We start from the raw sequence: 26,468 nt of genomic DNA on the forward strand, positions 1-26,468 counted from the left end.
AGGTCCCACGAAGGATTCCCCACGCCACGAAGGCTCACCCTATTCTCCGGAGCCTATCCCACGAAGGAATAGCTCACTCACTTGTGGTAGACTTTGAGGTAGCCTCCAAACCTTCACAATCTTGCCCGGAGCAAATCCACAGCCCGGATGCTTCTGGACTCCTCTTGCCCACCTAGGGTTTCCAAGAAACCCTAGGAAGCAAGCTTCTCGATGAATACAAGGGGGAATGAGATTTGGCTTGGTAGAACAGTAGATCAGATCCTCCTCTAGCGATTCCCCAGAGGGATTTGAGTTTGGGTGGAGGAGGAGGGAGATCGGAGGCTTTTGGTGTTTCTAACAATGGAGTAAGAGAGAGAGAGCTCAAGAACAGCTTGTAGTGTAGTGCCTAACAGTTCTGAGGTAGGATAAGACCTATTTATAGTGTTCTTCGAAATATGGTCGTTGGTCACTTGCCACCTCAGCTTTTCTCTCGACAAACCCGGTCAACCGGACTCGACCGATCGTCCTGAGGAGGTCAGACCGGACCAGTGACCGGACTGTCCGGTTGTGACCGGATGCTGGACCGGATCCCACTTTTCTTCGTCCAGGAGCTTCTCCGGTTGGCGCCCGGTCGACCGGACCATACGCCGGACCCGCCGGTCTGGAGGCCGGCTGACCGGGCGTCAAACCGGATTCTTCAGGCGTTGGTTTGGAGTCCGGTTAGCGCTCGGTTGGCGCCCGGTTGACGCCCGGTCGACCGGACCGCACGCCGGACTGGCCGGTCTGGAGGCCAGTCCAACCGGGCTGTAGACCGGATTTCTGCTGTAGACCCCTTTTTGATTGTTGTTGAAGTGGGGGGTCTCCTCTAGCCTTCTTGTTCCTTTGATACACCATTTATGCCTCTTTAATACCTGAGATAATCCTTGTAAACGTATTAGGTCAAATACTCTAGCACGGTGTCACCTTAACCAAAATAATGGATAAGGGTAAAATACCCTTACAAGAAGTATATTACAAAATAAATAAATAGAAGCACTAGGTTGCACCAAATCTGCGATTTAATAGAAAAACAAAGGTGCGTCAAAGACGAGAAACTCTCATTTGCAACTAGTATCACCCACATCCCATTACCGGGTCTCACACTTTCAAGTTTTTGAAAAATCCGAAAAAAATCTGGAACATATATTATGTTTTTTATGATGCATCTATAAAGTTTCACTTAAAATTTGAAAATTTCTGGCCTGCACAAAAAAAAGACTAATGATATGTGAATAGTTATGAAATATTATTCACTTTGGTATTTTCGTTTTTCTGCAGGTTACATATGTTGATATTTTGAAACGAAAATTTACATGTACACACGGTACAGTATAATACATGTCCACGATTTTACTTGATATGTATTTTGAAAATTGGAAAGTGGGACATCGACAAAGGGGTACGAGCGTGGAGCGTGGAGTAGTGTGGAGCCTTCTCCTCCGGATACGCCACGTCGCCCTTCTAGTCTAGTCTAGTCTAGTCTAGTTCAGGAGCAAGCGCAAGCGGTGGTCGCCGTCCATCTGACCCCACCTCCCCCCTCTGTCTCCCCGCCGTTGCCAAATCCAAAACCCTAGCCCCGCCCCGCCCCCACGGGAGAATGACCGACGCCTCTGCCCTAGCCGCCGCCCTCCTCGACGCCGCCACGCCCCCGGCCGCCGCCGCCGCCACCTCCTCCGTGCTCGACTACCTCGCCCGCCACGCCGCCGACCACCCGCGCGCCTTCTTCGCCGACGCCTTCCCCTCCCTCCTCTACCGCCTCTTCGTCTCCTCCCCTTCCTCCCCCTCCTTCATCGACCTCGCCGCCGCCGACCCCGACCTCGCTACCCTCCTCCTCAACCTCCTCGCCCCCTCCGGCCCGCTCCTCGCCGCCGCCGCCGCCGCCGACCGCCTCGCCCTCATCCGCTTCGTCTTCCCCTCCGAGCGCCTCCCCTACTGGCTCCGCGTCGCCCTCGCGGAGGACCCCTCCCCCGGCCTCCCCCTCGCCTCCCCTCTCCTCGCCGCCCGCGTCGGCTCCGACCTCCACCTCTCCGTCTTCGAGTACTACCTCTTCTGGTTCGCATACTACCCCGTCTCCTCCGCCGATCCCGCCGCCTCCGCCTCCGCCTCAAACCCCACCCACAAATCGCGCTCCCGCATCGAGTCCTGGGTCTCCACCCTCGCGCCCACGCCCACCGCCGCCGGCACACACAAGCCTGGGAACAAGCCAGAACCATGCCTATACCTCAAACTCCTCTACGCCTACCTCAGGGACTTCGTGCCCACAGCCGCGTCCACGCCGCCGCCGCGCCGCCCAAGTGGCACCCTCCTCCAGCGCACCGCCAGCGAGCAAACAGCCGCTGAGGCAGACCCGTTCGCCCGAGCTGAGTTCTTCCTCCACACACTCATCCAGTTCTGGCTCGTCGGGGACGACTTCTCGCCGCTGCCCGTGCAGACGTACCGCGCCTTCGGCCTCAAGCTGCCCTCCCGGGCTCGCGCCCAGCTAAGCGACCAACCGCCCTCGCCTGGGCTCGGGGATGCGGTTAAGCTGCTCATCATGTATCTCAACTGCTGCTGTGCCCGCAGCCCACCACCAGCAGATGCGCGCATGGTCGTCTCCTCTGGTAGCCAGGTTGGGTTTTGGAATCCCCTCATACAGAGGCCTATGTACCGCTTTGTGCTGAGGGCCTTCTTGTTCTGCCCCATTGGTGCGGTGGTCAAGAACGCCACACAGGTCTTCTCTGTGTGGCTCGCGTACATGGAGCCGTGGAAGCTTACGCAAGAGGAGCTGGATGAATATGATGTGTCGCTCATGAACAACAGGACGGAAACGAAACAGGCTGGAGTGCCAAAGAAGGAGAAGCTGATGTATACTCTGGCGTGGAAGAACTATGTGCTGTCCAATTACCTCTTCTATAGCTCCATGGTGGTGCATTTCCTCGGCTTCGCACACAAGTTTATCCATTCAGACGTCTCCTCAGTGCTCCTCATGATCCTAAAGGTTAGCCCTGCCTGTCACCTTGAGTTTTGCTTCTGTTGCCACGCTGTACATGACAATGATTGAGTTTATCATCAATGTTAAGGGTTAGCTGCTTGCTTCCGTATAATGTTATGTTACCTGATGGTCCTTAATGAAAGTAGGTGCAAATACTGAAACATGAGAAGCGAGGATGCTGGATTTGTACCTTGCAAGTGTTAGTGACTTAGTTTTATTACTACAGGGCATGACTTGGGTAGGATCTACCATTATATAGGATCTATGAGATCATTTATTTTTTAGAAGACAAAACATGTTCAAATATTCTCAAAAAAGTAGACAATACACATCTATGTTACATATGCAACGCAAGAATTTGCAGCTTCAAATTCGACCTACACTTAGAGAACCAAAAAAGATAAATTTGGGTGTGAATAGTGTGGAATACTGTTCACCCAAAGCCGACACTATTCACAGTACAATTTGTCTTTTTTGTTTCTCTAACTGCAGGTCGAATTTGAAGCAAACATTTCTTGGACTTGTAGAAACAGCCCGTAGGTATGTTGTATAGAAGTTTCAGATTTTTTCACATTTTTTAAATATGATTTTTATGTGTAGATCCTAGGATCTCACCTAAAGTAGAGATCCTATACAAGTCTCCCCCGTGTAATACATAGTTTGCAATTAAGAACAAATGTTTGCTTCATAATGGTGTTTTTGTCTTCATGCTTTTGTGTGTCATACGGAAGCTGATATGACACAAGATGAACCAAGAAAAGATAGAGGTCTTTGCCCAGTTCTATTTCTGTGCATATCATGCCTAACCTGTCATCTCTTGTATTCTGTACATCTATGTATTCTTGAACAGTTAAGTCTCCTACTAGTCTCCTAAATGTTAGGTTCATGATGGTGTTTTTTGCTGTATGCTTTCGTGTGTCACACGGAAGCCAATATGGCACAAGACGAACGAAGACAGATAGAGATATTTTAAAATTCTTACATATAGGAGGTTAGTGTTTAATCCATCAAAAGCTTCGGAAATTCCCACTGTTCTACATGGCACATGTATAATTTGTGGGACGAGAACATACCGAAATTTTGGCATATGTCTATATGAAGCACCCTTGGAAATTAGCTCATGTGTCCGCTCATGCTCGTGTATGAATTCATATTTGGTTTTGCAAGTTTTCAAATTCGCTAGTTTCTGCCTAGTTTTATTTATATGCATATTATACATAATTTTTCACATCTGAGGAGGTACCTTTGTCTTTTTGAAGTGTAAACCTCCTACCTGTCATGCTTTATCTATATAAAACATACATGCCGACGTGCTTCTTGTTAGTTTTTTTGCCAAGTATTTTAAGGTTTTTCTGTTAACACTTGACAGTGTAATTTCCTAAATTAATTTGGCCGTACATTTGTGTGCTAAAAAATGTGATGGTTGTTCCACCAAGGATCTCCTTGGTACTATTGTGGCAATGTGTAGTTCAGAGGTTCTATTTATTATTTTGGACATGCAATTAGTGAACTAGAAGAAACATTTTATTTATTCTTTTGTTGTACCATCCTTATGTGTGTTATTTGCCCAATGACATGCTTGTTTGTTTTATCCAGGTATTAGAGGTCTTGTCCTCCTCCTCAGAACTGGCAGATCTTCTATATAAAGTGGATGTCGCCTATCACTCTAGACCGTCATGTTCTTCAGAATCAGATGATGTAGTGAAGTTTGTGCCATCAATCCGTGAACAGCTAAAGGTGGGTTACAATTCAGCTTTGATCTGTTGTTTGAATTTGATTGTATGATGAAGTTGCCATGCCAAATATTTTGTATAATCTGTGTGGTCTGTTTCAGGACTGGGAGGATGGTTTGACAGAAACTGATGCAGATGGGTCTTTCTTGCATGAGAATAGGAACTCTGATCTAAGACTTTTCAGTTCTGGTGAGGATGGTGCTTATCATCTGCTTCAGGTACACACATTCTGTTGTATGATTAGTAATTTAGCTTATTTAGTCCTAGTCATAACCATGACACTTGATTGAATATCCAGTGGGTGTCAGTTAGTATATTACTGAATAGTACTTGAGTTTACTGCTGGACAGATCAAACTTAGTTATAGAATTGTCATATTACCTTTAGGTTCACTAGTAGTGAGAATTGTATCAGCAAATGGCTCGAGTAAATTACTGGAGGATAGTATGGTGACATTCCTTAGATTTTAATTGAGACTATAACTTTGTGAAACTAGAGTTCGTATCGATGTTGAGGGACTCCTTTTGTGCTTGGTCTATAATAGGTTTTCGCCATTTGCCATAATCTTAAGATGGGTGGATGCTGATACCAGCTTTTATATTTATTTTTTGAAGCTCCTCTTGATCCGAGCAGAGTTGGAGATACAACGTCTGCCCGGTGACACATCATCAGCTCTCCAGTCGCTGGATTTGATAAAATCGCGCATGAAAAAGATTTTCCAGGGCCGAATCGAAGGCGCCCACCACAAAAACACCTCGCTAGACGAGTCACAGCAGCAGCACCCGGGGCGTGGCGAGATTTTTACACCTAAGCATCCCGTTTTGGGCAGGAGTAAATTTAGTGAAGTGAAGTATAGAGGGGACTGGATGAAGAGACCCATCTCAGAGACTGAAGTGGCGTGGCTCGCCCGGATCCTGATCCGCGTGTCTGACTGGCTGAATGACGCCCTCCGACTTGGCTGTGACGATGGTGCTGATGATAGCTCAGCTAGGCCAACTTACATCAAGTTTGACCGCAGTGAGCTGGCGACGATAGGTGGGCCAAAGGATGCTGCGAGGATGGCTCTTGTGGCTGTTTGTTCACTGCTCGCCTTGGTGGGACAAGCTCTGCTCACATTTATGAGGGCGCATAGGGTGAAGATCAACCTGAGGGTTTTCGCTTCCAAGAAGTTGCTGGCGGGTCTTGTGTTGCTGTATGCGGTGGTGGCAGGGACGAGGAGTGCTTTCTCTTGAGCTTTTTTGTTGCCCTGAGAATCGCTGAAGCTCCCAGGTTTCGATTCTGGAAGATGATGAGGCGGCAGATGCTGTACAGGAACTCCATAGGACATGAGGGAACTTACACAGAGAGATGTGATGGGTGTCGCGTGTGTTTGCAGAGAGCAAGTTAGTTGACCCTGCCTTGCCGTAGAAGGGTGTGGTTGGCAATACAGCGGCACCTGTGCGAAAGGAAAGGAAAAAAATGTTGTTCATGTAAACGATGTAATACAGGGTTTTTATCTAGTCCGCTAAAAAGGAAAAGAAAAAACTCGGTTCGTGTCTTTCTTGCCCATTGTTTGTCTCTTAATTTTGTCGATCTGCCACAACTGAGACTGAGAAACAGATGGCCGGGTGATCAACTTCCAAGGATATCTGAATCTGGAACTGATGCGAGTGGTCGACAAACCTGTGGAGACCGACGCGGTGAGAGTTATGCAATTCTGATCGGTAGCGAACTCTGGACTTGTAGTGCCATTTTTGAGTAAAAGTAAAAGTAAAGATGAAAAATATCATGTTATCTTTCAATTTACAGACATTTTTTCAGGTCGTCCCAGTTCCTGGTCACTCACACATCATCGGTTGCACATAATCAACGAGTGGTTCAACAAGACTGTGATATCCATTTGTATAAACTACATCTGTTTGTATGAAATATATGCACCCACTAGCCACTATGACAACAATCTGTTATTTTGTGAATTGATTTCCACGCAGTGTTTTTTTTTGAGTGTTCATTTTCAAGCAGTGTTGTTTTGTGCTGACTTTTCAACATTAGGTCCCGCATCATCTATGGACGTAATCGTTCAGTTTGCACACTGAGACAACAATTTGTCAGTGACAGCGTGGAACAAGAAAGATGGTGACGAGGCGGATCGATGGAAGGTTGTAGCTGGTCGCCGTGCGATGACGACGTGCTCCCACCTCACTCGACTACCATTACCACTCTCCTTCTCCTTCTTCTCCCCTTGTGCCACCTCCACCTTCAAGCCTGCTGCTGCTGCTGCTGCTGCTACGCGCCTCCGCTGCCGCTGCTCCACCGCAGACACGCCGGAGATGGTGAAGGCCATCAGGGTCCACGAGCTCGGCGGCCCCGAGGCAAGCGCCGCCGCTTCCCCCCTCCCCTGTTTCTCTTCTTCTTATTCTTTTCGCCGGGGGCGCACGCGCGGGGCGGGGGGTAATCTCGATTTCTGAGTGGATGGACGCGCAGGCGATGCGGTGGGAGGAGGTGGAGGTGGGGGATCCCAAGGACGGCGAGATCCGGGTCAAGAACACCGCCATCGGCGTCAACTTCATCGACGTCTACTTCCGCAAGGGGGTTTACCCCGCGCCACTCCCATTCACACCAGGTACGGCCCCATTACTCTGCATCTCTCTTCCTCCAATCCAATCTTTTCGTCACAGGCTCATCAAAAGAGAATTTAGACTATACCTTGCTGATGTCAATTTGTTGACGGACGGAAGAACTGATCCCTGGTAGGTAACGCACGCCTGTAAAATTGAGCAAACCCCGGCCTGGCCTAGTTATTACCACTCAAACCAACCCTTGCCACGCTTACCTAGTTCATACACGTCTGAAGCCACGCACCAATATCTTAGGAACTACTAACTGGGATCATCGCTTGTTTTGAATGTACTCATCATAAGAACAACAAAATGGTTCAGTTCAGTTCATTCCTCACTCAAAATTGGTGCTCGGTCCCATGGCATATGCTTCACAACATTCAGAATATTGCTTATATCCTTGGGCTCGAGCACCTTTTATCAGATTCTTAGTATGATGTTTCCGCCCTACTATCCGGCTTTATGGTCTATGCATGTTCCAACCATCTCCAGGTATGGAAGCTGTTGGCGTGGTGACCGCAGTAGGGCCTGGCCTCACCGGCAGGAAAGTCGGGGATGTTGTCGCCTACGCAGGCAAGCCTATGGGTTCTTATGCCCAAGAGCAGATTCTTCCAGCCAATGTGGCTGTTCCTGTTCCCTCTTCGATAGACCATAAGACGGCGGCTGCTATCATGCTCAAGGGGATGACTGTACATGTTTTAGTGCGCCGCGTGTTCAAGGTACACTCAGGTCTTCTTCTTTGTTATCTGAGGTTCATGGATCTTTCACTGGATGAGTAAATCTTGCCTGCTTAGCAATCCAAGGTGGGGTGGTCGACACGTCCTCATGTCCTTTTACAGACAGCACTCTTTGCATCCTCATTCTTTTGCTGTACATGTATAAAAAAAAACGTTGACCAACGGGGGAATAATCCCTCCCTTGGCTATACGTTGTTAGGTAGGATGAGACTCTCCCCGCGGATGGACGCTAGGATGATAACCCGGTTTATTCGCCCCTCCCTGCGAAATTACCGCGAGATGGGGATTCGAACCCGGGTGGGCTGGCTGCGCACTCGCTTGCCTTGCCACTGAGCTGGAACTCAGTTCTCTTGCTGTACATGTATATTTCATCTCTTACTTTTATGTGTACATGATATGTACATATATCTATGTTTCATCCTAAGAGAGTATCGTAGTGTTTCAGTGTGCTTGCTGGTAATACATATAGTCTCCATTTGAACTTTTGTCTGATATCTGTTCTTTTCTCATACTAAATTCCTAAAGTAAAGAATTGTGCGTTGGTCAATCAGGATGTATAAAAAACGACACATGTCTCCGGGGGCATGATCATTATTGAGTATGTGTTATTTGTTGAAGGCCTAATCTTTATTATTAAATTGTAATAGGTGACTGCCTGGTGTCACAAACAGGCCAAACAAGTCACAAACTTTTCGTAGGCCCAATAGAAACAGCCCAGACGTCCAAGTAACAAACCAGCCCAGGCTCGGCAAAGAAAACCAGCGACGCACAAAAAACCAAAAGCAACGCACGACTTAAATGAAAATCTGTTGGGATAGTGGTCGTGCAGGAGTTTGTCTCGGTCAAAAGCTACGAATAAGGCCGCCCACCAATCCATCCTCTCCGCACATAGCTGCGTCTCACATTGGGAAGGCGGCAAGGCGCCGCAGGTGGCGAAGGCGAACGGGATTGATGCCTCTCTGAAACCGGGCGGGAACTGAGAATCTTCTCCCCACTCGATTCCTCTCGCTCGAATAAATCACCATGGCAGTGGTGACAACGCCGCATGAGCAATCCAATCTCAGTCGTCCCCGCATGTGGCGATGGCGGACGGGATTGATGTCTCTCTGAAACCGGGTGGGAACTGAGAATTTTCTCCCCACTCGATTCCTGTCGCTCGAATAAATCACCATGGCAGTGGACTCTGAGCTCACCTGCTTCGGGGGCTCGCGGATTTTCTACTGTGGAGGCTTCAGGGAGTGGCAAGCGCCGCCGGTCGTGGTGTCCCCGCTGGCCCGCTCAACAAGGCCCACCTCACACTGATGATTGCCGGTATGGATACAAGTCAAGAAGATTGATGTGATGTAAACACTCTTAATCAATACTACTATTAAAAAGCCTGTTATTGATGTGTTGTCTTTTGTGCGTTTTTGTTGATGAACATGCAGATTCCTGAGACCCTGACGTGGTTGTCAGGGGCAAAGAACAATATGATCGAGGATCCTCCGCCTTCAGGTCTAGGCCGGTTGCTCTTGGATAATTTAATTCTGCCTCTGCCACGGAAATGCAGATATTTTTACTCTTGATCCATGGGCTACGAAGAGTCTCTTACAAAAATTGAAGTCGCAAGCACTCTTGAGAAAAACAAAAAGCATCTGAATTTGGTCTAATTAAAAACAATGAATTTTATTCCTGCACCATCACGCCATCTATTTTGGCCATTCCGTTTAACTATCGCAATGAAATAGCATAGATTCTTTTGGTGATTCAAGGACACGGAGAGCTGGAATGTGTTCAATGATAAGAACAAATAAGCAATTCTTTTCTCAACTTGGAATATTACTCGTGATTGCAAATTAGCTGAGGGGGCAGAATGTCCTATTTTTTAGGTCGATAGGATTAAACGTCTTGTTTTTCTTAGAGTGCGTATTTTCATAGAGCATTGTCCTAATAAGATAGCAGGCTCAAAATGTTATAAATTATGTTTGTTCATAATTTTTCAGTTCTATGAGCATATGAATTTGTTCAATATCCGTGGCGAAGCACGGGCACTCTGCTAGTAAACTATTTAAACTGCTGAAGTGCAAGGTATTAATGTATTATATACTAAAAACCACCCACTGTAAGATTGAACATGGGGCTTTTCCTCATTATAGATTATTGCATAGTGGAGTGCTGCATGCCCTGTTATTTTCTTGATGGAATGCCATGTTATTAGTCGGTGTGTTTATATGCGAGATATGCTCAGGGCTTTAACAGTACTCCGTGATTTATTTGATTGCCATGACAGGGGAGCTTGATTAGACTGTGATTATCTTGCAGGTCGAAGCTGGCCATACTGTTCTGGTCCACGCTGCTGCTGGTGGAGTCGGTTCACTCCTTTGTCAGTGGGCGAATGCCCTTGGCGCCACTGTCATTGGAACCGTCTCAAATGAAGAGAAAGCTGCCCATGCGACCCAAGATGGGTGTCGCCATGTGATCATGTACACCAAGGAAGATGTCGCGACGAGAGTCAAGGAGATTACGGAGGGAAAAGGTGTCAATGTGGTCTATGATTCCGTCGGAAAGGATACGTACAAGGTAAGGCTGTTTTACACTTGTACTAGGCCTTAGTTTGTGTTGCCTCTTCCTCTTGTTTATGTGTGAGTTTACAGATGCAGAATATCATCCTGACATCTGTTTCTGTATGCAGGCCTCTCTGCAATCCCTGGCGCCCCACGGCTACTTGGTGTCGTTCGGGCAGTCCTCGGGCTCGCCCGACCCTATCTCGATGGGGGATCTGGCTCCCAAGTCTCTGTTCCTAACGAGGCCTAGCATGCTGCACTACACAGGCACTCGCGATGAGCTGCTCCAGTCGGCTGGTGAGGTGTTTGCCAACGTGGCCAGTGGAGTGCTGCGCATCCGCGTGAACCACACCTACCCACTGCACGAGGCGGCCCGCGCCCACGCCGACCTCGAGGCCCGGAAGACCTCCGGGTCCATACTGCTCATCCCGGACAACTAGACACACACCTTTTTCACTGTTCAGTGAGGTAGTATCTAAATAAATAGGGGATGGGGATGATATGTTTGTCTGAATTTGTTATGTTTGCATTTGAACACTGAATCCTCCTCTGTGTGTCCCACCCGTTCATATTGAATTTAGAGGATGTGTGTATGGCAGCATGCCTGGCCATGGGCAGGCTGGCCCGAAGTCCTGCCTGAAATTCCCGGGCCTGGGCCTGGGCCTAGAAAAGTTGGCTACCCAGGCCCGGCCTGACATTCGGGCCAACATTTCTTGGCCCAGGCCCGAGTTTTTCGGGCCGGGCTGCCTATGGCCAGGTATGCTTTCAGGTGAGTAGCAAAAAAGAGTAGCTGTGTGTGTGATCGTGTCATGTCATGTCTTCATTGGTTGTGAGATTGGAGGCCGCCACGTAGCATCACACTTTTTTTTTCTTTTGCACCACAGGTTGACCTTTTTACCTGTCTGTCTCTTGTTCGGTAGAGAGAAGAAGAAATGAACAAACCTCTTTCAAATATTTTATGTGTTTGGTTATTATGAGCGATCCTTTTTTTTTATCATCTTGGAGTTGTTCACAAGTCGACTTTATGAACATTAACAATAATTCTAGTGTAAATAAAATAAAGCAAAAAGAAGAAACTAAGCAACATACTTATGTGGTTAGCAACTTTTATCTAACTCGTTTGTTAGTTTTAAACTAGTTGAATGCCCGTGCGTTGCTACGGCTCCTGTTTTTTCTCGCAGTATATATAATTATAATAGATATAAAAAATTATGTGTATAAACAAAACCGCCACAAGTTATTCTATAAACTCATAAAATTCTATCGCGTCTGAATTATATTTTCACAACCGTTATAATTTGCATCGTTTATAAATATTAAATGAGCACTCGACTAAATATTTATATTCAATATTCTTTAGTTTTATTTCTATTGTACTTGAGTAAGTGTACCAAAAAGTTCTTCCTGCGATCTGCTACAGCCTTCACCAACGTTGGCTCCTTCCGAACTGCCTACCTCCTCCATCGGCGGGGCCTCCTCCGGCCAGGTCTCCTCATGTCCCGAGTTCTCCCTTTGATGCGAGCAAGTTCAACAGTGGTGGTTTAGATATTCACAAACGTAATGCAGGGGAGTTCAGAAATGCACAAACGTAGTGCAGGGTAACTTCCCGTGCTGCGCCTACCGCACAAGCGATAATATTTAGACATAGCTATAGCTAGCTCAGAACTGCACAAACCTAGTGCTCCAATATTATTTGGATTGTAGTACGGCTTGCAATTTCTAACTGAACAAAGCACAAATCATTAAAGGGGCATTATAGACTTTTCAGTACACAACTCAAACAATAAGCTGGGACAGTGGAAGCCGAAAAGAACTGAATTGGCACAAATCATCAAAAAAATTCACTACGATTTTTTTAGCAGTTGAAGCCACAGTGGCTTATGCATAAGCTCGAGCCCAAAAGAACTAAGCCTAAAGCTTTCAGGGAGCTTCAGGGTACGCCACCAAATGGCACAAAGGCTAGCAGCTAAAAAATTGCAAAGGAACAGCGATGCACAACACGGTAGTCCGCGACGAGTACCTCTCACCTGAGCTTGCACTCCCCAGCCACGCCCCCTGCATCCTCGAGGAAGGCCCATCTGCATTAGAGTAGGCGGGGTCTTCGGCGAGCAGCTTCTCTACTACAAGGTGGAGAAGGAGTTGGCTTAATTAGTGGTTTGTCTTGAATGGTGGAAACCATGGCGATGATCACAGTTGTCTCGGTGGCGGTCCACCAAGCCGAGGTTCTCAACAACGATAGTCTACTTCTAGAAGGCGAAGACGAAAAGGGCCCAACCGTCGTTATCCGTGGCAGCGGCCATGTCGACCAGTGCAAGAGTCTCGGCAAGCAACTCGTGTTACTTATTGCAACTGTCTTTCATGGGGCAATTTGCAAGCACACAAAATGGTATTGTTCTGCGAATGCAGCATATAAGAAAATAGCTAATTATTAGTGAATCATTTTCCTATCAGACTACCAGATTCCTTCAACCACATATCAACATCTTGAAGATTGTACATCTCGGTACTTGTGGGGGGACGCTGCAAGATCAGATGAGAATGCAAGTGCTCCCTGCGTTTAAAAATAAGTGTCTCAATTTTTTCTAGTTACGGATATATCTACAACTAAGACATGTCTAGATATGTCCGTATTCAGACAAAACTAAGATAATTATTTTTGAAGCGAGATAGTACAAAAATTTAACTAAGCCAAAACATCTGAGAGGCGGTCCCTTATAAGATATATGTCCCTTTTCTAGGAAAGTGAATGTACAACTTGGTCCTAAAAAATAGAAGATTGAGGGAACAACAAATTACCAAAAATAAAAAATCAGGGGTGAGCCAAATAAGTTCTACCTTCGAAGGCGATGCACATGGAGTTGAAAAGCATACATACCAGTGCATATAGAACTCTAAAGGGCCTGTGGCAGAGCTCCCCGCCATCGTCCTTCATCCCATGGGCCAGCTCCTAAAATGCCTTCGCCATCGCCGTCGTTTCTATTCCCTTCATGTTGCGGACAAAAAAACAGGATGATGTGTTGGAGTAAGAATTAATACTTACAATTACAATCTTATTGCATAACTTTCAGATGTTTCAGATTCCAATTTACCGGCCGGATTTTACATGTGATCTAAGCTAGGCCAACACTTCCTGAAACTTCATTGTACCATTTTTTGTTCTTTCGAGAAACTCCAATTCCAGTTACTACAGAAAGATGCACTCCACGGTGTTGCCGACACCGCGAAGCCTATACCGCCTTCGTTAGCGCAGAACCGGCGGCGCTCGCCTCCTGTGGCACCCCACGTGCCACCGCGATCTTCCGCATCCACGAACGCCATCACCATGCCGATGCCCACGACTGCCATTGCGTACGTACCAAACGTACGACAACACCATGACTACGACATCATCATGGCGGTCAGCTTGAACGAGGGTGTCGCCAATGTGGTCATCACTGCCGCTCCTTGCTCCTTTCCTACACCAATAATGCTACACATACGGACGTGGGGACACAAAATTTGCTTACGGACACATTGTCTTGATAAATTATTGGATGGAATGCTTTCAGTTGGGTCCACAATAATCTCCCGCATATGCTAACTGATTGACACATCAGCCCATAACAAATTCCGTAAGCACGTAGCCCGTAAATATTCCTGCACCTCAGGATCATCGTCTTTTTTAGATTGGAAGAGCAGAAGGGAGCAGTAAAGAAAAGAAGCAGACAATTTGCTTCTATACAAACTGTCATATTTGGGAGATTAAGGGGAAAGAGACCTGCGTTAACGCAAAAGATGGGTTGTCTCGGCTTTTTTAGATACCTTCGTTAACGGAGAAGGATGGGATTGTTTCATGATTTTGTTTTTCTTCAGATTTTGGCTGCATGCCATATGATTAGTATTAGGAAAAGGAATAATCTTTAATCACGCCTTAATAGTGGGATTTGTACGTAGGGTAGTACCAATTGATTACGATTTATATCTTGATTGATAAGGGGCATTAAGGGGAAGGTCCGGAAGGAGGGGCAATTCACCATGGAAAGTAGATTGGATGGATGGATTTTGCGCGGAGGCTTTGATTTAGATCGAGCGGTTCGGATGATTCCAATCTCCTTCACCAAACGCATTGTACGACCTACGACCAACTCCAATATAACAGTATAGATTGGAGAAAGAGTTAGAAGAGTTGTTCACCATTTTTTTAAATCTATGTTGTTTGCTTGTTTTGAATTATAGCATAAAGAGTTGTTCACAAGTAGACATCATGATCATTTTATCAAAAATGTTTTTACCTTTCCTTTATTTGTTGTCTAAAATTAGTGAGAAAAAAAAGTTGTTCAAAAGTCAGATATATCATAGTAATAAAATTACTAAACGAAAGAAGAGACACAATTGTAAACGCCACCCTTTCCGGTTTATAAAAAGAGAGAAGAAGAAAGTTGTTTCAAAAGGAACCGGAGAAACAGCAACACCACCTGGACCTGGTGGCTTCTTCTCTTGCCCAAGAAACAGGGGAAGAAACAGAGGAGAGAGGTTGACGTCAATGGCGGCACGGCAGCGCGTGGTGGTGATGCGGCACGGTGACCGGCTGGACCACGCGGAGCCGATGTGGCCGGCCAACAAGCCGCGGCCCTGGGACCCGCCCCTCACCGACGCCGGCATCCTCAGGGCCTGGACCGTCGGCAAGCGCATCCGGGCGCAGGCCGCCGCCGACGGCTACCAGTTCCACCGCGTCCTCGTATCCCCCTTCTTCCGATGCCTCCAGACCGCCGCCCAGGCCGTCGCCGCCCTCTGCGCCGTGCCCGACGACGCCGCGCTCGCCGCCGCCGTCGAGTCCAGCGCCAATGTGCCCCTCGACACATCCCGCGTCAAGGTCTAATTTCTTCCTTCCCTCACTCCCTCCACTGTCTTGTCTTGGATGGATGGATCCCCTTTCGTCATTCGTTCGTTCGTTCGTCCATGACCGCGTTGGTATTTACTTGACTGGATCCCGAGTTCCTGATGATGACTGGCGTCAGAGTTGGTACTAGTAGGAGTTAGATCAGTCATTGCGTCAAATGCAACATCAAATGAGATTCTGATTTCAGCCTTGAGAATTATTATCTCCAAGATCTATCCGCACCGTGTTAAACCTGAACTTGAGACTGCACGAAACAAGTGGTTTCAGTCACACTGACTGACTGTTTCTTGAACCTCAACTAACGTTTTCAATTTTCTGGCACCTGAGCTGAAGTTGCTCCTACTGTTAAAAAGACGAGGAGGTTCAACTTGTTTGAACAGATATTGATCTTGCAATAGTGTAGCTCTCCAATTTGCGTTCTGAATTTCTGATATACACGGAAGCGAATCTCGTGCACATTTTTTCCCGACTTTTCATGTCAGAAGGGTCGAGTTCATGGCAGATATATGTCTGTTGACTCGGCTAGCGTCAAAGTATAGGGCTAGGCTGCTTTTTTGTTTGGTGAGGGCTTTACTCTTGGTGCATGATATGATCGGGAGATATACACAGTTACCCGGATATCTCTATTTACATGTAATTGACGACCTGCTTGTTCTAATAATGTGGATGCATTCCGTCAGCTGTACTGTTAAAGGTCATCAGAAGAGAGAACTGCTAGTATGCTCATAACGTTGTCTGGTGCAGATTTTGTGAAAGTAGTGCTGAGCTTCAACTTTCATGCTTTGCTGTTCCCGCATTCAATATATCTTCACAGTGGTAGTAAATCTCTGTGTGAATTTCAGGTGTCAATTGAGTATGGATTGTCTGAGATGATGAACGCCGAAGCAATGGGCGTTTTTGTTAGCCAGGTTGCGCCCAGCGTCGACACATGGTTTCCTGACTTGGCAGAACTCGAAGCCATCTTACCAACAGGAACCATCGACCATTCTACCAAGCCCCTCTACCCGGAGGTCTGCTTTTGTTTGTTATTTCCCCCCTTTGTGCAGACATAGTTGACACAGCCAGTAATCCTACTTTGTCAAGTCAGCATTGGCAGTCAGTTTTGTCACATAAATCTACCATGCCTTAAACTGTCAGATCTTTTCACTGCAGGTACCCAAGTGGGGAGAGTCTGTCAGGGCGGCAAGAACTAGATACGCCAGTGTAATCAAGGCCCTTGCTGACAAATATCCTGACGAGAACTTACTTTTAGTAACGCACGGTGAGTTTGAGTTCGAGAGCATCAAGCCGCAAGAGACACGTAACTTATCGTGGTTTTCCAGTTCAGATTCAGCATAACAGTTGTGCTGATTTGTTATATCCAACTTACACTGAAGTGTTGATGTGGCGAATGTGTCGTGTTTACTCAGTTCAGACAGTATAACAATTTTGCAGATTTTTGTATCCAATTTGAACTGAACAGATGAGGCTGCTTGCAGGTGAGGCTGTTGGTTCATCAGTGGCGTGCTTCGGGACGGGTGTGGAGGTCTACGATGTGGAGTACTGCGCATACTCTCTTCTTGAAAGGCAGCCTCAGGCTGAGGGCGAGGGTGAGAGTGAGAGTGGTGAGAGCCTACTCAAGCTCTTGGCGGATAGAAGCGGCCCAACAACAGGCATACACTACCTCCTCCCCTGATAAAACTGTCAGATCTTTCCACAACATTGCAAAATTCAGAGCATTGGACAGGAGTGTTCAGATTTAGTTTGAAATTTCCATTTTTTCCGCAAGAATGTTTGGTGTTAAACTGTTAATACATGTAAGTTTCCGGTTCTGAATTTTGTACCAGCCCTGTGTAATAAGTAAATTGGTACAATAAGCAAGATAGAGTTCAATTTCCCTCCCTGTTTCGAACTGTGTTTGGAATTGGAAAGTTGCGATCTAAGGTTGCAAGTTGCATTCAGTGGGTTGGAATTGTTGTCTCGTGATCTAAATAAGGTTGCAACTTGCATTCACCTCTGATGAACCAATTTGTAATAGCTGATTCATCATGGACATCCACTGACGGGTTTTGCACTCGTCGTTGATTTGAGATCAGGGGTGACTTAGTTACTAATGAAAAGCAATACATTCCTCAGAAATTTCTCACGCTCATCACATCTTTGCAGTTAAAAAAATCATTTCACATCATACGATCAAGCTCCGATGACTAAGCATAAAAATTAAATACATGCAGCTATGTTCACCATCATATGATCAAGCTCCGGCTTGGCAAACAAAGAAAGCTGGAAACAGATCAGAAGAACAGATCAATCATCAATGTCAAGATATAGAAAGGAGTGCAGAAGAAATACGGAGAACAGCACAGAAAAGACATTGTGCTTACTATCACTTCATAGAAGTATCGCCACTATGCCGTAGAGTATATGTACCGAAAGATACACATGTGTTTGCAAATGGTAGGTACGTAGAAACTAGAAACTAGAAACCAAGCAATGCACTTTTGGGGACTTAAATTTATAAACCATTTGCACCTATATTATATCAAAATGCTGCAAATGAACACCATGTTTAAAATTTATACTCCCTCCGTCTAAAAATGATAAATTTATGGATGTCTCTATAACTAAAATTCATCTCGTATCTAGACAAAAGTGAGACACATGTTTTTAGACGGAGGGAGTACATTGCTCACATAAACACTCCACACAAAGCTTCAGTGATATTCCGAACTAAACCCTGGATCTTTTTAACAAGTTACCCAGCGTCAACATTGCACAACACACACTTGAATAGATCTATTATATACTAGAAGTCTATGAAGTTCATGTACTACAGCTCAGCTGCAACGCATATCCAGATGCCCCCCCCCCCCCCCCCCCTCGCTCCGGTGGGGTGTTTTCAGTTGTTGTTGGCTATCTAATCCTCCCCAGAGTTTCTGATATTATTGTAGCTATGATTCGCAAAAAAAAGAGAAGGCAAACCTCTAATCCTCCCCAGAGTTTCTGATATTATTGTAGTTGATGATCTGCAAAAAAAGGGAAAAACTCCACCTAGTCGCATTTGTATGTATATTCGCAGAAGTGAACGAATAATCGAAGTAATCAATGGAGGTGACATGCCACCGTTATATATCGAGGTCTACCTTTTGCTCCATGGTTACAGGACGATCCACATGTACAAAGTTGCAGATAAGTGCATTGGTAGCTTTATTTGTGTGTCCAGACTTGAATAGCAACATAAAGAGACAAAGAGAATGATTTGACGGATGGATTTTCCTCCAGAAAAAGGTAAAAAAAATATACCGACAGACAAACCGATGCAGTACAGCTGGCTAGAGCAGAGAAATCTTCTCATCAATATACGCCGTGTCTTTCTGTCCATAGAATGGCAGAAACATCGACTGGTATATATGTACTGTATGTTGTACCTTGGCATCTGATCAAGCAAAATAAGGTGACAATGAATTCTTTTTCCTCTTTGGTGTCTCCAGACTGCATTGCTCGTGGATGGTATCGAAACTTTACTGATGACCAGTACCTCTCATAGATATACTGCTTTATTCGTTTGTCTTGCTTCAAAAGAATGAAAGGAGAAACTAAAGCAAACCATAGCTAGGGAGGGACCAAACCAATGGATGGATATGCATAGAAGCTTCTGCTGTTGCTTGCTTTTCCTAATAATTCAGAACAAAGTAAAAAAGTCGTTGCTAGCTCCAGCAGTTTCTTGCAGGACAGCATGACAGGGGCACCGTCTAAAATGACATTCGGAGAGAAACTTGCATTCCCTGAATCAGCACCCCTAAACCAGGTGGCTGGAAATACTTGATTCGGTTGTTTTGGGGTGAAGTAGGTTCGAGCGGGCGCAAGGGAGCGCCATCAGGTACGCGTGGGTGGAGACGCCGCATCAATTCGGGAACATGCGACACTTATTCCTTCACCTGCGACCGCGGTGATGTCATCGACTACCTCCTCTCTCTCTCTGGTGGCAACATTGACCATAAGGAACCTCAAACCCCATGCCTGCCTCAAGACCAATTACACAATCGACATCACGATCAAGGCCATAATGAAGAACATGATAAATATCGTAATCAAGGCCAAACTCAAGGGCTAGCTGGTTTACCCTCGTATCTTGCTTGCCAGACCATATATGGTTCTTTTCACCTAGTTGCATTTTACAAGAACTTTATCCATCTATCCATAGGTAACCCTAAAATCGACTAAATTGGTTTGAAATATGCACTTGTCTATTCACCCCGTCCTCTAGTCAACATATTTGATCCTTCAAATTAAGCCGAGAGAGTGCGAAGGGGGGGGGGGGGGGGGGAGGTTAAAGTGAGGTGATGCCGAGAGAGTGCGGAAGGCTCGTGGTGCATGAGTGGTGGCCAACACGTGGTCATGGCAACACCTTGGCTGACCCATCAAACTTATCCATGTTAGCCGCTCAATTATTATAGTCTAGAGCTCCATCTCGACAGATTGACCAAAGGTGTCGAGCAGTGCAACCTCAATGTTTGGGCGTGTGGTGTCGAGCAAATTGGTCAGACCGTGGAACATTTTCCATATGGGGTTATCTTCTATTTTATTGAAATGGAGGGTGCGACCCTGCTGCATGGAATAAATTCATATATCATTTATTGCATTTTATTAAATCAGTCCAGAAACAAGAAAGAAGATACACCACAAACCTGAAGCATTGAAATGGAGGGTGCGACCCAGGCAGTCGCGGCGCTCGCTGTTGCCGTCGTGCTGGTGTCATTCGGCGGCGCTCCAGACCTAGTTGCTATAGGTCGTGTGGCCAGGTGTGTGGTTTTCGCCGGTTTCTCCCTGAAAACTGTGCCGTTTGGTTTTTCTTGTCTGGTTTTCCTTATAAACTAGACACGGGTGTTGCGTTTGTATCGGTTTTCGGCCAGTTTCCCTTATAAACTGGTCATATTTCCCTCTTCTTAATGAATAGGCAGAGCTCCTGCCGGTTGCTCCAAAAAAAAAAAAACCTGAAGCACCACACAAAATCTACAAACTCGAGAATGAAAGAAAATCGTGTCATTAGGGCCACTATATGTGCCCGGAAAGACAATGAAATTACTCCACCGGCTAGGAGATATGGTTATTCTGTGTTGAAATATTTGACACGGGACAAGAAATGTACTCAGCAATGCACACATACTTATGCAAATAACTAAATCGCCAATGTCCCACAGAAAGATTATGCTTGGGCATGCATGTGGATGTACTACCAACAATGAATTCATGAGGTAGCTAGGTAGAGGAGTTGGAATAGCCGACGCATGTGGCATGTTGGCCCTCGCCCAAGGTCACCGACGCGTGGTCCCCACCGAGCCAGCACACACACACACATAGTAGGTGCGAGTGTGCGAGGCACCGGGTTTGATGCGAGACAAAACTTGTGTGTGCGTGTGACCGCTGGCAGTGGCAGATAGCGTGTGATGTCTCGGAATCCAAAGAAGAAACCCGTCGGCCAGAAGCATCAAACTGGCGGGAGAGTGTGAGCCAGTGGGCTCCTCTTCTCTTCTCTTCTCTTCTTCCGCTGCTAGGATAGCAGCAGCGTCGCCTTTGCCATTGCTCACCAGATCGAACACAAGAAGATAACAGCACTGCCTCTCGATCGTACTCCAATAAATAGTAGCTAGGCAGCCCATCCCAAGGACCAAGGTACGCAAGGGAAGGAGAGGACTCTCTCCGCGCGCGTTCGTTCCCCACATCCATCTCCCACGCAGTCCCCGGCCTCGAGTGAGCTTCAGCTAGCGAGTCCAGAATCAATGGCGATAGGCGCCTTCGTGGACGGCCCGGCGGGCGGCGCGGGCTACAACGGCCGCGTCACCTCCTTCGTCGTGCTCTCCTGCATCGTCGCCGGCAGCGGCGGCATCCTCTTCGGCTACGACCTTGGCATCTCAGGTACCACACCACACCTTATACAACAACAATTTCCATTCCTCAGATATCTGTATCTTGGGCTGGGCTTGGATAGTCCTGGCCCTGCAAATATCGACAGGACAAATTAAGGCATCCATCCTAACCACCACCACCACCACACGCACGGTTACCATGGCCATAACAATGAATAAGTTAATTAAGTTGGATGTACATGTACTGGTAATGCCTTGTCTCAAAAAAAAAAAAAAAAAGTACTGGTAATGCCAGATTGGAAGCAGCTCCTGTCCTTTCTTTCTTCGCAGCAGCTGGCTAGAGAGATATATAGATAGATAGATAGATAGATAGATAGATAGATGAGCTTCTGCATTTAACACTCTACTGGTGGCGGGCGTGGGCACTCCTATCTGCTACTCCCATATCAGTATGCATGATTGTCACGAATTTCATCCATCTCCATACTAGCTATATCGGTCCAGCCAGCCTTGCTTCGCCGTCTCATCATCAGCCACTTATAGGATTACTACTTACTACTTGTCCACTACTAATCCTAGTACTACTAGTAGCACCGCAATTTAATAAGACCCACTGATTAGTTATGCTGACTGGTTGTACATACAGGCGGAGTGACGTCGATGGAGTCCTTCCTCAAGAAATTCTTCCCGGACGTCTACCACCAAATGAAGGGGGACAGCCACGTTTCCAACTACTGCCGTTTTGACAGCGAGCTGCTCACCGTCTTCACCTCCTCCCTCTACATCGCCGGTCTCGTCGCCACCCTCTTCGCCTCCTCCGTCACCACCAAGTACGGCCGCCGCGCATCCATTCTCATAGGAGGCTCCGTCTTCATCGCCGGGTCCGTTTTCGGGGGCGCTGCCGTCAACGTCTACATGCTGCTCATCAACCGGATCCTCCTCGGCATAGGCCTCGGATTCACCAACCAGGTACCCGCCCATGTATATATCCCAATCATATCATCACTTACTACCCGCCTAACCTTAATTTGTCTTGAACAAATATTCCATTCACAAGTCCAAGTTTCTCATTGACATTATGACTTGCCCAAACTCACATGAGGGCGGCAGACGTCATGTGTAAATTTGGTGTCCATATCGACGATGCCACACACCCACCCAAGATTAGAATCACTCAACTTCATTCTCTGAAAGTAGCTTTCTTACAGTCTAGCCGGAAAGCACCCACTGCTCACAGTCCTACTGTAGATCCACTTTTGTCCTTGTCGAAACGGGCAAGTGGCAGCTACTTATCTGCTGTCCAGAGACGAGAGAGATTATTTTTCACACATATACATTTCAAGCCTGTTAAAAAATAATTCAAGTACAATGTCAAGTCTGAGATATTTCAAGAGGTGTAGTATAACTGGGACCAAAGTCAAGTGAGCAGTCCTCTTCATGGACACAACTGCAATTCTTAATTAGTACTACTCCGTACTGAAACAAGTCAAATTCCAACCGTTCCCGTGGCCAGAATAAATTGGCAATTGGCATTAATTAATTATGCTTGGAATTATTTGTGGCTCCAGAAATACTCACCTCATGGAAAAATTTGTCCTATGTGAGATGCTTCAAGTGTATACTTGGAATCAAAGTCAAGTCAGCAGTCTTCTTCATGGGCACAACGACAATTCAGTCCACAAGTCAAATTTTCAACCACTGTTCCAGCCAGAATTAATTGGTACAATTTTTTTTTTGTTTTGAGGAGGAAATGAATGGATGGTTTCTGGTTTGTAAAATATGGGAATTATTAGTCAGATAAAAACAGATAGAAACCAACAAAATAGATCAATGTCTCAACTAGCTACAGTAATGGGCCAAGAGCAACAACGGTGGCTATTCACATCAGTCAGAAAACAGAAAAGGAAGTTCACTATGATGCTCACTAAAAGCAAAGCCCATATAAATTTTCTTTTGCAAAAGTAAATGCACGATCCGCACTCCTGAAACTTTATGCTGTCCCATCTTTTTCATGTATATTCATAAAATCTAGAAGGGATATTCATGCATCTGTCCTCCTCTACAAGTATTATATATCTTTTCAGGGAGGGAGAATATTGCAGACTATTGATTTCTTCTATACTGGTAGTAACTAATTAATGAGTAGGGTAATAATAAATATTGCTATATTTCTGCAGTCAATTCCACTGTACCTTTCAGAAATGGCACCACCGCAGTACCGTGGTGCCATCAACAACGGCTTCGAGCTGTGTATCAGCATCGGCATCCTCATTGCGAACCTCATCAACTACGGAGTGGCAAAAATTGAAGGAGGATGGGGGTGGAGGATATCACTGTCCATGGCCGCTGTCCCTGCCGCATTCCTAACCATTGGCGCAATCTTCCTTCCTGAGACCCCCAGCTTCCTGATCCAGCGTGATGGCAATGTCGACCAGGCGAAGATGATGCTCCAGAGGCTGCGTGGCACGACCGGAGTCCAGAAAGAGCTCGATGATCTGGTCACCGCTAGCAACATCTCGCGGACAATCAAGAACCCGTACCGGAACATCCTGAAGAAGAAGTACAGGCCACAGCTTGTGATAGCACTCCTCATTCCTTTCTTCAACCAGGTCACTGGGATCAACGTGATCAACTTCTACGCGCCTGTCATGTTCCGCACAATCGGGCTCAAGGAGAGTGCATCCCTCATGTCAGCCGTCGTGACGCGCCTCTGCGCGACGGCCGCCAACATCGTGGCAATGATCGTCGTGGACCGGTTCGGGCGCAGAAAGCTGCTGCTGGTCGGCGGCGTGCAGATGATCCTGTCGCAGTTCACGGTGGGCGCCGTCCTGGCAGTGAAGTTCAAGGACCACGGGGTCATGGAGAAGGAGTACGCATACCTGGTGCTGGTCATCATGTGCGTGTTCGTGGCGGGGTTCGCGTGGTCTTGGGGGCCGCTGACGTACCTTGTCCCGACGGAGATCTGCCCGCTGGAGATCAGGTCGGCCGGCCAGAGCGTGGTGATCGCAGTCATCTTCCTGGTCACGTTTCTGATCGGGCAGACGTTCCTGGCCATGCTGTGCCACCTCAAGTTCGGCACCTTCTTCCTCTTCGGAGGGTGGGTGTGCGTGATGACCATGTTCGTCTTCTTTTTCCTGCCGGAGACGAAGCAGCTCCCCATGGAGCAGATGGAGCAGGTCTGGAGGGGGCACTGGTTCTGGAAGAGGATTGTTGGGGAGGAGGAGGAGGAACAAGAGGCGGGTCAGACGCAAACTGCACCAGGAACCATTGCCTTGTCCACCACACCACATAATAACTAGTGACATGCATCTTCTTGGGGTTAAAACAACCTGTAACACAAAATGATCAACTAGTCTGCTGATCACTATATCTGCATGTACAAGGTGGGAAGGTGCTCATATAGATATATGCTGTATGTATCCTAACTGGCTCAGTAGTCGAATCAAATGCAACTGTCAGTATGTAACCTATGATTAAATTGACATTTCTAATGGCTAAAGGCAGTTTTGCGTATCCGCGGCACACCATAACTATTTGTAAGGTCTGCATATGTATGTCAGAAGATAAGATATCATCTCTGTATGAAATCACCTTATACTTGATTTCCTTTTCGAAGTTTAAGAGCTATCACTGCGGCACAACATGACTCATTGTGAGGGGAGGTACTAACAGTCTAACACATGATATTGGCAGTCCATCCAACAGGTGAAAGAGGCACCAAATGAGTAGCAGAAGAAAGGAAATAATAGAGATGATGCTAGTGCAACCTACAGTAACAAAGGCGGTAGCCCGCTATTAGCAACAATATTTTTCAAGGCTGACAAAGGCTATAGCTGGACCATAGCGGGCTAGTATATTTAGCAGTTTTTCAAATACATGTGAAATTTCAGTCATATCTTAACAAGAAAAAAGAAAAATATGGCTTAAACATAATTTTCAACCTACCACTCTTTCAACTATTCAAGGCAAACAATTATTCAACTATTCAAGTCACAACTTTATCGAACTATATTGAACACAAAATAAACAAGAAATAAAAAAAGAGACAAGAGAAATTCATATAATAGGGAGATTTAGCGGCTAAATTAGAGGCTAAATACAGGCTAAATGGGGATATAGCCGACTATTAGCGGGTTTTCTCATATAACCTATAAATGATATAGACATAGCGGGAGGTGTCCCAAAAGGTTATAGCCCGCGCCAGGCTATAGACGGCTATTTGAAACCATGCTAAAACCACTTATCACGTGGACCAAAACAGCTATGAAAACAGCCAAGGGGGCAAATTGCCTGGTATTTGATACTTAGGGGTTAAGTGCCCAAATCTAAACTTGGGGGTTAGCGTTCCAAACCCAAAACTTAAGGGGTTATGTGGACTTCTTTCTTCATTCAAAAAAGGAAAAATAGTCCCTTAGGAAAACTCCTTTGAAGACACCAATCGCTACCATGTCGTCCAAGGATTATCCACTTCGATCAAGTGCCTGCATCGACAAACCTATAGAGGAGAGGAGCTCCATTCAGACTGCAAGTAACCGTGCAAATCATGATGAAGTGATGACTGTCGTGGATATGACCACGGCAGATGCTACAGGGGGTAGCACTTCGTTGATGCGGGGGCAAGGGAACATTGCCATCTGCGGGTCGAGGTGCAAGGGACGCAAGGTTTTACCCAGGTTCAGCCCCTCCGGAGAGTAAAAGGCCTATGTCCTGCTAGATCTTATTGCTCAGTGGAGAATTACAATGGGGGGCTCAGTCGGCGTAGAGCCAAGAGCTTACAGGGGAGATCGGATCTCAGATGTCGTGCTCTCTAGGGTTTAGCCCGGGGGTTTATATATCCACCCCCGGTCTAGGGTTACAAGGAGATAACTCCGAATCGTATCAGTTGCTACTAATCCGGGATACATCACCCTTCTACAAGTAATCTTCTTATCCGGCCATACGGATCTCCTCCTTGGATCTTCGGCCCAGTCGCCTTCGGGTCCAGTCGGCTAGGCGACTGACGGTCTTCCTGGGCCTTCATCCTCATGGCGAGTGGGACTGGCGACCCACCCCCTATGGGCATATCCCCATCAGTAGTCTCCGAGCGCGGTGGTGACGAGGCGCGGATCCGGAGCGGGTCGCGAAGAGCCACATGGACGGATTAA

General features: G+C 46.6%; 4 protein-coding genes and 1 long non-coding RNA gene across 5 annotated transcripts; 4 read left to right on the forward strand and 1 right to left on the reverse strand.

Annotated features, from left to right (window-relative positions):
• The first annotated feature begins 1,578 nt into the window (after nt 1-1,578).
• On the forward strand, nt 1,579-6,259 carry LOC127297469 (uncharacterized). Its single transcript, XM_051327780.2, has 4 exons — nt 1,579-2,995; nt 4,586-4,726; nt 4,824-4,940; nt 5,337-6,259. The coding sequence occupies exons 1-4, from the start codon at nt 1,616-1,618 to the stop codon at nt 5,952-5,954; spliced, it is 2,256 nt and encodes a 751-aa protein (XP_051183740.1). The 5' UTR covers nt 1,579-1,615; the 3' UTR covers nt 5,955-6,259.
• A 564-nt stretch (nt 6,260-6,823) lies between these two features.
• Nucleotides 6,824-11,258, forward strand: LOC127297470 (uncharacterized). The gene is made up of 5 exons (XM_051327781.2): nt 6,824-7,073; nt 7,186-7,324; nt 7,812-8,038; nt 10,358-10,615; nt 10,728-11,258. Exons 1-5 carry the CDS (start codon nt 6,882-6,884, stop codon nt 11,037-11,039), a joined length of 1,128 nt encoding a protein of 375 aa, XP_051183741.1. The 5' UTR covers nt 6,824-6,881; the 3' UTR covers nt 11,040-11,258.
• A 3,773-nt stretch (nt 11,259-15,031) lies between these two features.
• On the forward strand, nt 15,032-17,354 carry LOC127297471 (uncharacterized). The gene is made up of 4 exons (XM_051327782.2): nt 15,032-15,451; nt 16,321-16,488; nt 16,631-16,739; nt 16,957-17,354. Exons 1-4 carry the CDS (start codon nt 15,122-15,124, stop codon nt 17,151-17,153), a joined length of 804 nt encoding a protein of 267 aa, XP_051183742.2. The 5' UTR covers nt 15,032-15,121; the 3' UTR covers nt 17,154-17,354.
• Nucleotides 16,388-18,557, reverse strand: LOC127297472 (uncharacterized). The gene is made up of 2 exons (XR_007849179.2): nt 18,440-18,557; nt 16,388-17,740 (listed from the first exon to the last, which is right to left on the reverse strand). It is a non-coding gene; the product is annotated as an uncharacterized lncRNA (long non-coding RNA).
• Nucleotides 18,558-20,896: 2,339 nt separating this feature from the next.
• Nucleotides 20,897-24,837, forward strand: LOC127297473 (hexose carrier protein HEX6). The gene is made up of 3 exons (XM_051327783.2): nt 20,897-21,373; nt 21,971-22,293; nt 23,502-24,837. The coding sequence occupies exons 1-3, from the start codon at nt 21,238-21,240 to the stop codon at nt 24,621-24,623; spliced, it is 1,581 nt and encodes a 526-aa protein (XP_051183743.1). The 5' UTR covers nt 20,897-21,237; the 3' UTR covers nt 24,624-24,837.
• The last annotated feature ends 1,631 nt before the right edge of the window (nt 24,838-26,468 follow it).

The sequence above is a fragment of the Lolium perenne genome, chromosome 4 (genome assembly GCF_019359855.2).
Source record: "Lolium perenne isolate Kyuss_39 chromosome 4, Kyuss_2.0, whole genome shotgun sequence".
Lineage (NCBI taxonomy): Eukaryota > Viridiplantae > Streptophyta > Magnoliopsida > Poales > Poaceae > Lolium > Lolium perenne.